Source organism: Diadema antillarum, unplaced genomic scaffold (assembly GCF_040938485.1).
Source record: "Diadema antillarum isolate AM-2024a unplaced genomic scaffold, OU_Dant_1.0 seq00000048_RagTag, whole genome shotgun sequence".
NCBI lineage: Eukaryota > Metazoa > Echinodermata > Echinoidea > Diadematoida > Diadematidae > Diadema > Diadema antillarum.
The window spans coordinates 714,630-727,064 of NW_027271157.1; the positions used below are offsets into that span (position 1 = coordinate 714,630).

General features: G+C 39.6%; 1 protein-coding gene across 1 annotated transcript in view; it reads right to left on the reverse strand.

The window, feature by feature from the left end:
* Nucleotides 1-3,452: 3,452 nt before the first annotated feature.
* Nucleotides 3,453-12,435, reverse strand: part of LOC139725513 (gamma-aminobutyric acid type B receptor subunit 2-like) — a 68,149-nt gene continuing 59,166 nt past the window's right edge. Inside the window, exons 13-16 of the mRNA XM_071636597.1 lie at nt 9,299-9,424; nt 4,934-5,079; nt 3,914-4,106; nt 3,453-3,620 (exon numbers count right to left, since the gene is read on the reverse strand). Of these exons, the coding sequence (XP_071492698.1) occupies nt 3,453-3,620; nt 3,914-4,106; nt 4,934-5,079; nt 9,299-9,424 (633 nt within the window). The remainder of the gene's footprint in view (nt 3,621-3,913; nt 4,107-4,933; nt 5,080-9,298; nt 9,425-12,435) is intronic.

Below are 12,435 nucleotides of genomic sequence, written 5' to 3' on the forward strand. Positions count from 1 at the left end.
AAACGGAATGCATCAGCAGTGCGCTCCCGTTATAACGCACACGGTTATGACGAAATTCTAGTTACAACAAAGTAAAATCCAAGTTGCAAACCTATTATCTGCATATCTTTATACTTGAATATACAAGACAAATTTTCGGTCGTAACGAAATTTCGATATAGCCGACGAAAACCTCCGGTCTCGAGGAGTTCGTTATAAACGGGAGTGTAGTGCATTCATCGCTGTACAGTCACCATAGAAAATTCATAGTAACTGCAGAGGAATATCAGGTATAAGACAGTGATTGAAGGATAAAAACCACTCCTGACTCGATTCATTTCAATGCCAAGCATTTTCTTTATTCAGGAGAGTGCAGTGAATTTTCACTACTCAAGTGAATTCGTTTCACTTTCGTCATTCAATTCAATTTATTTTCCATCGTCCCAGTGAGATGGACACACGGTTAAGGGAACAGATCACAGTTTCAAACAATCTAAACAAGGACAAAGATATTATTAAATAGAATATTTTGAACATTTTCAGGAAACACTGACGTATAATTTTGACCTATCACAATCTCATTCGCAAATTCTTTTAGGTTACAATGTCATAGTAAAATCCTCGTATAGTGACCTATTATGAACCATTTCTATTTGTACTAATTGACATAGCACCAGCATCTGGTCCCTTAACCTTAAAACGGCCGAGGGGGGGGGGGGGGAGGTTGAATCACCCCTCCCCCCCCCGAAATTTTACCACGACCACAGCCGCGCGATCTCTCTTTTTTTTTTTTTTAATCCGCGCTGCTCGCTGACTTTTTACTTTCAAGTCTCACGCATCTTGTGACACCACTTTGGCGAAAATCGGGCATACCGTTACGACGCTGTACTACCTTTTATACACTCATGGTTGTCAGACCGAAATGGCTCAAAAACGTGATTTTGTGTACGAAGTCTTTAAAAAATAGTTTCCTCGCCTTATTCAAGAGGATATGATTATTTTCACTTTCAATGGCCGAAATCAAATAATTTTAGCATAATTATGCTTAAAATAGGTTCTGTAATAATTTTTTTGTGAGTAAAGGAAAAAAAGGTCGAAAAACAGAGAAATATATAAGAAATTAAAGAACAATAGCAAACATATGAAATTAATTTTGTGTGCGTACTCGTTTTATGTTCTGTTTCCCGAGGATAATGTCAAATTGTCTCGTTGCATTATTACTATAATTTTCACGACTCACGAGGGGACTGCATTCTACAAGCTTGTCTTTTTAGCAGTCCCCTCCATTTCCAACCTTTTCTTTGTTATGATTCAGTCACATTTTGTCCATGTATTTCTTCAACTAGTATGTTTATTGATTCATGTAAACAAATGACGCGTATCTAAGTTTCATTTGGAAATGTAAAAGTTGCATGGTACTTAATTTGTTTATATGAAATTGTCATATCATAATTATGCTTTGGCCGGAAATGAAATAAAAATGAAATGAAATGAAATGAAATTTTGATACCAGATTTTTTTGAAGTAGATTGTTGGGATGCTACAAAGAATGATATCATCAGAAATAAGGATGCTATTAGCTTTATTTTGTGAATAAGAGCAAAATTTATGATTTCATGCATATTAATTATAAATAATAGAAAATCACACGTCAATCTCATCCGGTGTGTATGTGTGATACCGTCCACTCCATTGTTGGCCGGAAATCAGCGCAACGTTAAAGATTTCGCGTTCTAAGTAATTTCCACCTCCCCGTTCTATTGAAATTTTAGCTCTCCTGATTGTAAGGTTTTTCTTTCTTGTATGTCAAAGGGGCTTCCGAACCAGCCAACGCAGAGTTGTGTAGTGTAACGCGTATGCCGTAATATTAGGGCCGTACAGTGGACTCCCGTTATAACGAAGTCCTCGGGACCAGCAGTTTTCTTCAGTTATATCGAAATTTCGTTATAACCGAAAATTAAACAATAAAAAGCACAGGCCGGTAAATAACGTTGCAGCCCGAATTTTTACTTCGTTATAACCGTGTTCGTTATAACGGGAGTACACTGTAATAGGCCATGCACTTGCACAAAAATAAAATGAAATAAAGTACATCAAATGAAGAAAGCAAGCCATCAATCGAAAGGAAAAGATGTTTGGGTGAATGATTACATCTGATTGCATCCAGTTTCAAAGGATATTTCGTCGGACTACCGTAAAGGCCCGGTCACACTGCCCAAAAGTCGCATAAACGCATGAATCACGTAAGAAATTCGAGCCTTACGCGATAAATGCACGATTTGCGCATTTCATGAGTTTGTCTGACGTGGAACCTTCGTAGTTGCCCGCCGATGTGCGCCGGATCAGCGCTTCACGCGATTCCAGGTTTTGAGCAGCTCAAAACTCGGCTTCGTTCGCGTAAAAGCTTACGCAGTATTGCGCTGTTTAACGTAATTTTTCGCGTAGTTTGCGGGGTTCTTACGCGAACAATGCGCGAATATGCGTGGAATTTCAGTGATCGTTCGCGAAAATGTTGCCGCTATCGCGTTCATGCGCGAATCATGAGCGAGTCATACGCAGTTCATTAGTGATAGTGGGCAGATTATGCGTGGTTTTCCGTGGGCCTCAGTGATCGCGCACAACCACGAATTCGCCCTATTTGGGGCCTTTTCGTGCCCATGCGCTGAAAGTGCGTGGTTTGTTAGTGATTTTTGCTAGATCTTTCCGTAGTTCATTGGTGAGTTTCATCGCGTAAATCAGCAAAAATTCTAGACGGACAAGCACGCACAACCAAATTTCTTGCGTGATTCATGCGTTTACGCGACTTTTGGGCAGTGTGACCGGGCCTTAAGGAGCTTTCACAACGGACAGTCCTGCGTAGAGAGTGTTAACGTACCGTACCCACTATGTCGAATTAGGCTGCTTACTCGTGGAAACAAAAACTTAACGAAAGCAAGCGATCGCAAGAATGAGAAGAAGAAGAAGAAGAAGAGGAAGAAGAAGAAGAAGAAGAAGAAATGTTTGGGCAATCCTTACATTCAGCCTCAAATGATCTTTCAGAGGACTCGCGTACCATTGCTTAAGCTCTGGCGTAGAGCTTACTGTCTTCAATATCCGGGCATTCACACCTACCGAGTTTGCTTAATTTTAAACAATTTTGTCACCATGCAAACGCAAATCAATTTTCTAATTAAGTAGATTTGTGAATGGAAACTGGAATCACGGAGAGTGATTTGAAACTTATAGATGCGAACAAGTTTGTAATCAATTTCGTAATTAAGCAACTCGGTACATGTGAAAAGGCCCTATGCTTCCGTATATATTCATGAGTTGCGGCCTATTTCGGTGTATTCTGAGCGCCACACTACGCAACTCTACGCAGACCCGGTACGAGTCCGTGTAATAGGACAGTGCACAGTCGATACGCAACCCTAAACATTTGGTGGCGACCGCGCGAGGTTGTAAAACGGTGTTTCTGCCTCCAGAACTGTGATTCAGATCTTCTTGTTGATGGGGTTATGTTCGTCGAGCTGCGTAGGTTCTCGCACCTCCATCTTGCGGGACGCGCCTCTGGAGGGCCCGGCCAGAGAGGTCGATACGGTGTTGACGGCAATTCGAGGAAGTTGGGCAACTTCATGGTTCTGACGATAGAGGGCGGAAATCTGCCGTGTGAAATACAGACACAAACATCATTTTGCAAGCAACCACACAGATAATACAGTGTGATATTGTAAATTATGACACCCTTGGATATTTTTTTTTCTTTCTTGCAGTGATGATAATCTTTTGATTGAATGTGCATGTGTATTTATGCATTCATTTTGTTCGTCATTCCCTAGATGAAAAAGCGAATAGAGATGATTATATTATCAAAGCGACGAAACTGTATTTTGATTACATGATCATAGAAAATGGTAAAAGGGGGGAGAAGGAGTGGTAAGAAAAGTTCGCTGACCTTTGGAAAGAATAACGTGCACAGGATGGAGGTGGAACAGAAGAGAATGAAGCCAGCCGTCACGGTATACGTCACGTTCAGCGAGTTCGCGTTGAATATGCAGAGCGGGACGGCGACGGCGCAGCACAGGCAGGCGTTGTAGATGGAGAGCCCCACATAGTAGCTGTCGTTAAGGCCCGGCAGACTAATGGTGCTGCAACGGGTACAGGAATCAATCGAACCAGTTAGATCGTGATTTAAAGGGATGTTATAGTTTTGGTTTAGATGGGGGATTCAGATTCTAACTTCGTCGTAATTAGAAACCACTTAAGAACTATAATAGAGCAAACTCTTAGAGGTATTCAAAGTCTATTTCATAATGAAAAGACAAAAATCAGTTTTTGAAACGGCTGAGATATCTAAAAGCAAAGTAAAACAAAGTATAGTCCTAATAAAAGGTGGATCCTAATTTTTATAAGGGCCTCTTTGCTGCTGGGTATCTCAGCAATTTCAAAACCAGTTTTCATCAAATGAACTTTGAATTCCTTTTAGAATTGCATGTTCTTTCATATTCCATAAGAGGTTTCTCATTATCTGACAAGAATGTTGGAAGTCCCATCTCAACCAAAACTATACCCATTCCTTTAGATCAACCCATTGAAGTGGCAGTTGTAAAATTTACTGCTATCCAATATATAAGAAATATTTGATGGAAATGGTTACATTTACTAAATTTGCAAAAAGAAAAAAAAATGTGAAAGACGGTTTCGAAATTATGCAACTTTCTGAGTGAAACAGGAACTCTAATCATTTGTTACTCTAGCAACGAAGAGGCCTTTCATCGTTGTGCAACCGAAACAAACAACATACCTGAAAGAAATCAAAGATTTCGTTTTCATACTTTACATCACGAAACAAAACGAATAATCATAACTGAAAAAAAATGATAACAAGACGTTGCGATGCACGCTTTCGATAAATGCTAATATTCATGTCAGTAGTTGATAATTGCTCTTCTAACACCAATTCATGTGTACTCACCGTGTTTGCCAAGACAGGAAAGCACCAAAGAGCATTATGAAGGCCTTGTAGACCACAAGAATAACGGTCCATACTGTGTTGTGGGTCGTGGAGCAGCGGCGATACACGTGGATGTAGACCACAAACTGTGCGCGATCCTCTACGGTCTGTGAGGCACACGAGACAATACCAGTATGCACATTAGTTTATGCACTGGCAAATGTTAGGGAGCATTAGATTTTCGCGACGGGGACGTTCAGAGGGGAAAAATGTTCTGCGCATGTGCAAAACGCGCATCAAGTTATCTATTAAAAAGATTGCGTCGTCTGAGTTTTCACTACGAATGCTGGCCACGTCAGTTCAATTTACGACGCAGAGAGCTACTTTAATGCACCGATCATGTATTATGGGAACGCCATTTTATTTTTTTTTATAGGTTACGTCTCCGTGCAATCTAAAGCTACTTTTCAGCACGACGCAGGGAAGAGGAGAATGTCCAGCTCAAGCGTCGTCTCAAATGTCCGCACAGAAAAGCAAAGCTCCCTAATAGTGACTGAGGACAGGCAGCATAGGAAACCTTGTAATATCTCTTCCCACCTCCCTGATATTTTACAGAGATTCCAACCCCAAGCACCTTCAGATCAGGGCCCTGTTGCATAAAACCCTTACCGCTGGACTTACCGCTCCTTTCTAGCGGTAAGTCTTCAAATTAGCGGTAAATTTTATAATCCTTGATGCTGATTGGCTGTGACGCCTAATTTTGACGGTAGTTACCATTGAAATTCAACGGTAAGTTTTATGCAACGGGCCCCTGGAGATTCAGTCAGACCGCAGGACGTATGCTAATGAGCCGATCCGGCAAGATTTATTCAGCACTCTCGTTGACGATCTTTGCGTTCGAAAGGTGTCTCGTATACGTGCGAGATTTTGCGAGAGTTTAACAGGGCTATGGTTTTCACAGTGTAGTGACTTGTACAAACATTCATCATGGCTACAAGCCACGATAAATTGTTCTCCAGACTTTGATCTTCATTTTGATACCAAATTTGCGTATAATATCGGTTCTTATCATGACGATATAATCAGTTGAATTTGTGTAAATTTTACCTGCTTTTCACGGAAGATTTTGTCGTCTAAGGTTCGTTTTTGGTTCCTGACCGGATTAAGAAACTGTTGTTTCGAATTTTGGCTTTTTCTTAGAGAGGAAACTTAGATGCTCATCATATATTTAAGTCAAGGAGACGCAAGCATGATTTATACTAGTTTTTCCGTTTTGAAATGTCTGTGAAATTCACTCTTAAGCCGGAAGTATGCTCCACACAAAGTGTACAGTGGCGCGAAAGAGCTCTCTCATTGGACAGTGCTTGCATTCAGTGCTTGAACTAGGCTTGAACTACAGGCGTGCCTGTATGCAAGCATGCGCTATGCACGCACGTGGCATGAAACCGTAGTAGCGTAATGACGTAATGCAAGCACTGAATGCAAGCGCTGTCCAATGAGAGAGCTTGCTCTTGAGATTGCACGGTTTCAAGCTGACCAGCACTGACATCGATGTATATTTTACTGGTTCCTGACCGGATTAAGTAACAAATTGTCAAGATATTTACATAGATACAAAGATTAAGAGATGGACTACCACATAATGCATTTTCATTGAGACGCAAGGTGAATTTGGTCTTTTGACGTCTTGAACGTCTACTGTACGAATTACTTTTTTATCATTTTTCAAGCTCAAATTACGCTATGATATTTTTCATTTAAGATAATTTGAGTAACATGTGACGATAGCGTACACATTTCCCTTGAATTTGATACCACATTTGTGAATATAAGTTGCATTTTTGTTGCCGAAAGCCCAAGGACAAAATCCCCTTACGCAGCTCATTACGTATGCAAGCCTCGAGCGGGCTTGCATACGAGTTGAATAAATACGAGCGAATTATCAGGTGCTGCCGTCTGACGGGATTCTCCTGCCTGAAACCCCTAGCAAACGGGAGACTCCAAACTGATTTGCGGTTCGCGCCCATCACGAGCGCGAAGCGCTGGGCCCGCTTTGGGGCTCTGGAAGCTTAAGGGTTCTAGATGCAGCTCTCTCGTGCAATCTCAGGCTTTTTTTTTCAACATACGATGACACTAAATGAGAAATCAATTCAAGACTAAGACACACGGCCAGGGCGGAAGAAATTAAGTCTCTAGCGGGAGAACGGGAGATTTTGCAAAATTAATGGACTTTCGGCGGAAGATCTCACGTCGGAAGCGGGAGAGTTGGAGTCTATGATTTTAGGGAGCTTTAGATTTTCACGACGGGGACGTTCAGAGTGAAAAAAACAAGTTCTGAGCATGCGCAGAATCGCGTATCAATCTATATTTGTACCTCGCGTCGTCTAAGTTATTTCATTACGCGTTCTGGGCATTTTTACGTCCGCTCAACTCACAGCGCAGAAAGTATTTGATGCACCGATCATATGAGGGCGCCATTTTGGTTTTTATAACAATTATGTTGCCTTTCCGCGTAATCTAAGCTACTCTTCACACAACGCAGGGAGAAAGAACGCCCAACGCAATGTTCTCAAATCTAAAGCTCCTTAATTATCTAAAGTGGGAGGGGATGGGAACTCAAGGACGCCCCCTTCCCCCCGCACCAGAAGAATAATTTATTCAAAAAATACCCTGGCCTAATGAGGTGACAAATGTGGCAATTAAAAAGAAAAAAGTACGTACGAGTAGAATGTCTAATATTGTTGAATAACATGAAATGATCTAGCCCTATACTGGCACCCAATATCATAGTGTGCTAAACGATAATTAACACTAGATTTCTCGGTTGGTGCAGTCGTTAGAACCTATAAATGATAATTGCAATGGTTGCTTGATTTTACTGAATTTGACGAAGCCAACATTGGCTGGATCATATTTTAAAAGTGATTGTTGTTCATTGTATCCAGGCAATTACCCCCTGCTAACAAGTGGTATAAGGTTTGGGTTAGGGTTAGGATTAGGATTAGGATTACAGCCTGGGGAAGGGTCTCGGGCAATTGCCCAGTGGTTAATGCCCTAGACCCGCTTTTCATGTACACTGCATGACGACTTTGTAGAGATTCTATTTTTTATGCCTCCGCCACAAATTGTCCCTGTATGTATTTTCTTGAAAATTAGTGTATTGCTCTGGAAAAAGTTTCGGGCCATGAGGTCAAAGGTCAAAAGTCGAGTGAAACTATTAAAAATTTACCTCATTCTCCATGTCTCGGAAATGGTTTAAGGTATCTTAATTCGTGGAACTTAGTACATAATGCATGTACTACTTGATAGTGATTATCTTGGAAAATTTGATGTCATGGGTCAAAGGACAAGTTTCAAAGGTCAGCGTCAACTCCTCAAAATTTCAAAGTTTCCCTCATATCTATGCGAAGCCTTAAGGTAGAATAGCGTATGTATGTATTACCCAACAGATATTCTAGGGGAAAGTTTTGGGTAAAATGGTCATAGGTCAAAAGGTCAAAGGTCAAGAGAAAATTCTAAATTTCACTTCTTCCTCTGTAAGTGGCTCAATTCATGATCACGAAACTTTGTACATTTTTATGCATATACTACCTGACAATGATTCTCTTGGAAATTTTAGGGTCATAGGGTCAAAGGTTGAAGGCCAGGTTAAAATGCTGAAATTGCACTTTTTCTTTTTCCTTTTTGAAGTTACTCAATGTATAAACTTTTACAAGGGTCTAAGATTGAGTAAAAGTCTTCAAATCCCCAAATACTTGCTGTCTTATACAATAATCATAGCCATTGATTCAATTAAACCTAGTTCAAGGAATTTGACGACTCAACACATTTGTGACAAGCGCTTCATTTTAAAGGGTGTGTACAGTTCTGATCGCGGTGAGGATTATAGCATTTAACGTTTTGCGAGATATTCAGGACCCACTCTATGAGATGTCAAAGAGCATGCAATTCTAAGGGGTATCAAATGTTTATTTGATGAAAATCGGTTTTGAAGTGGCCGAGATATCCAAAAACGAGGTGAAACAAAGAGATCGTAATAAAGTTGTGGCCTGTAACCTTTAATTATTATCATCGGATATCTCAGCCATTTGAAAATCAATTTTCATCAAATAAACGTTGAATCCTTCTTAAAATTACATGCTCTTTCATATTTCATAAAAGATTTCTCATAATCTCACTTAGGAATGTAAAAAACATGAATACCCACCTCAACAAGTACTGTACAGTCCCTTTAAATATTTTGCCAGTTTTGTTAAATATAGTCGTCAAACATTGTCAACATGTACTATAGACCTATTTGGAGAACCCCTTGGGGGAGAACCATGCACGATGACGGAGGTATACCTGTCGCCATAGCGATATTTTTAGTTTCTTTTCTGATCTTACTCGTGGTTGCTCTATCATCTCGTCGATCACGCGGTAAGGGTCGATGATATGCTTCGTGATTAGGATGACGACATCGATGATGAGGAGAATGACAATGATCGCCACCAGATGGCGGTCTTTGATGACCTAGAGCATAGGACACAAGTTGATTAGGAAGAAGAGAGCTGGGATATCTTAAGAGAATCACAACAGTCATGGCACGAAAATAGTATCTTAAGCTCTCCTTACACTATACGACTCACGACTATACAACTGACAGACTTTGGATCGGCGGCGGGCTTTAACGGGGAAATCCAGTCGAAACATAAGTTAGTCTGATAAGAAAGAGTGAAATATTAGACAGTTATGACATTTGGGGCGGGGGCGGGGGGACAGTTCTTGAACAGTCAATGTGAATAATGATATGAAAATGGAGGTGAGCATGTCATTCCCTCACAACCTACCATAATAGTAGTTTGTACATAAAATGTTTAAATTTCCAGTTTTTCAGACAAACGCAATTATGCCCGAGGCTCAGTTCCTCGTATATCTAACTGAACACTATTCTGATGTTATTCAACATGGAATAACGTAATGTTTCAGACTTCACTGAGAGAAACATTGAATGTTCGTCATTTGTTTGTTTTTTCAATACACAATCAATGGAAAATTGTGAGGGTATGACATTGTTATCTCACTCATTTGCATATCCATACCCATTTCACAAGAACTGTTTTGAAGAAATTATCAAAACTTCAAAATTTCATAACGTTCCCATTTTTCATCCGATTTCAGCCATCTTTTTAGAGTTGAACATACAGATTTTACTTTTTTTTATCAGAACTTATAATTGGACCCGATTTCCTCTCTAATATTCGTCCCGAGTACAACCCCTGCCATAAAACCAGCATTGCTAGGTAGCCATTTCCTGTTCTAACCTGGATAAATCGATCGAGGGACGCCTACACTGTATGGCACGCCATTTGTCCAATAATTCCGAAAAACTATGTTTACCGCCGATAAACACTGTTTATCGGCGATAAACAATGTTTTTTTTTGCCCAATAAACATAGATTTTTCCACAAAACTCTGTTTATCACTCGATAAACATAGTTTATAGCGAAAAACTATGTTAATCGAGTGATAAACACAGTTTTTTTCGGATAAACTATGTTTTTCGCTCGAAAAGATAAGTTTATCGGCCGATAAACATTGTTTTTTCTGAAAAACTATGTTTATCGAGTGATAAACAGAGTTCTGTTTTCTGGAAAACTATGTTCATTCGGCGAAAGACTTTGTTTATCGCCGATAAGCAGTGTTTATCGGCGATAAACATAGTATTTCGGATTGGCGTGTCATAGACGCCGCAGGTAAACAAATCTCGTCCAAGGACGCAAGCACTGTATATTCATTAAGACCCTATGTTTTCACATCATTTGAGTTTGTTTTAATAGCGTGTGTGCGTGTTAGCGGGCAGCGATGGCTTACCCAGGTTGATTTCACGTCGCGGTGCAGTTATCAAAATACTGAAAAAAAAAAATTGTTGCCAAATTTATAAAGTAGACCTCCGGATGATTTTCAGATTTTTACATTAGAATAACTATAAATAAGTTATACCGAGGACAGAGTTTCAGAATTTGTGATAATTGGGATAAAGAATACGAATATTTTCAAAATTAAGAAAGAATTGCAATGAACAAGGATGATAACATGGCAGAGTCACCATAATAATGCATGAGTTGGGGCTCAAGGAAGCAGAACAAAAGAAGAAGGCATGCATAGATTATACACAGGTGAACTCCCAAGCAAGCGGAATTGTAATGGAATTACTCTGCTACATTTCTGAAATATGTGAACCTCCTATGTCATCATCCTTGTTCAGTGTAATTTGTTTAAGGTTTTTTTCAAAGTATTTTTCTCTGCTCAAGAACCACAATAAATTTCACAAATCCATACATGGAGCTGTTGATTTATGTACTACATGATGTGAAATTATGAAAATCGTCTGGAATGCACCTTTAACTTTCTATAACATTATGTGCTTTGCCCTTTGATTTTTTTTTTTTTGTTCAAGTTCGGCTTCTTCCAAAGATGCGTCACTTTATTTTGACCTTTCCCTACCTTATCCTTTTCGCTTACAAAACAAATGATTGTTCGGCATCCGAAGTCTCGGACATCGATGAGATTAAAAAATGACTGCCAAATTGTTGACTTTCAATAAAACTCTTGACATTACGTACTTTGCCCTCTATTTTTTTTTTTTTTTTTGTTCAAGTTCGGCTGCTCCCAAAGATGCGTCACTTTATTTTTACTTTCCCCTACCTTATCCTTTTCGCTTACAAAACAAAAGATTGTTCGGCTTCCGAAGTCTCGGACATCGATGAGATGCAATAATGACTGCCAAATTGTTGACTTTTAATAAGACTCTTGACATTACGTACTTTGCCCTCTATTTTTTTTTTTGTTCAAGTTCGGCTTCTCCCAAAGATGCGTCACTTTATTTTGACTTTCCCCTACCTTATCCTTTTCGCTTACAAAACAAAAGATTGTTAGGCTTCCGAAGTCTCGAACATCGATGAGATGCAAAAATGACTGCCAAATTGTTGACTTTTAATATCAAAGACTCTTGATATTACGTACTTTGCCCTCTATTTTTTTTTTTTTTTTGGTTCAGGTTCGGCTTCTCCCAAAGATGCGTCACTTTATTTTGACCTTCCCCTACCTTATCCTTTTCGCTTACAAAACAAAAAATTGTTCGGCTTCAAAAGTCTCAGACATCGATGAGATTAAAAAAATGACTGCCAAATTGTTGACTTGCAATAAAACTCTTGACATTACGTACTTTGTCCTCTATTTTTTTTTTGTGTGTGTTGTTGTTCAAGTTCGGCTTTTCCCAAAGATGCGTCACTTTATTTTGACCATCCCCTACCTTATCCTTTTCGCTTACAAAACAAAAGATTGTTCGGATTCCGATGTCTCGGACATCGCTGAGATTCAAACGTTACACGGATAAAAGAAATGTAACCGTACTAGAAAACAATACCAACAAAATGAATACGGGATACGCTCGATTCTCGCGTAATGATACCTCTGATATTGGATATGTCTTCCTTTACTCTGTGATTGAATTTGTGAATCGTGCTCCTCGTTAAAAATAA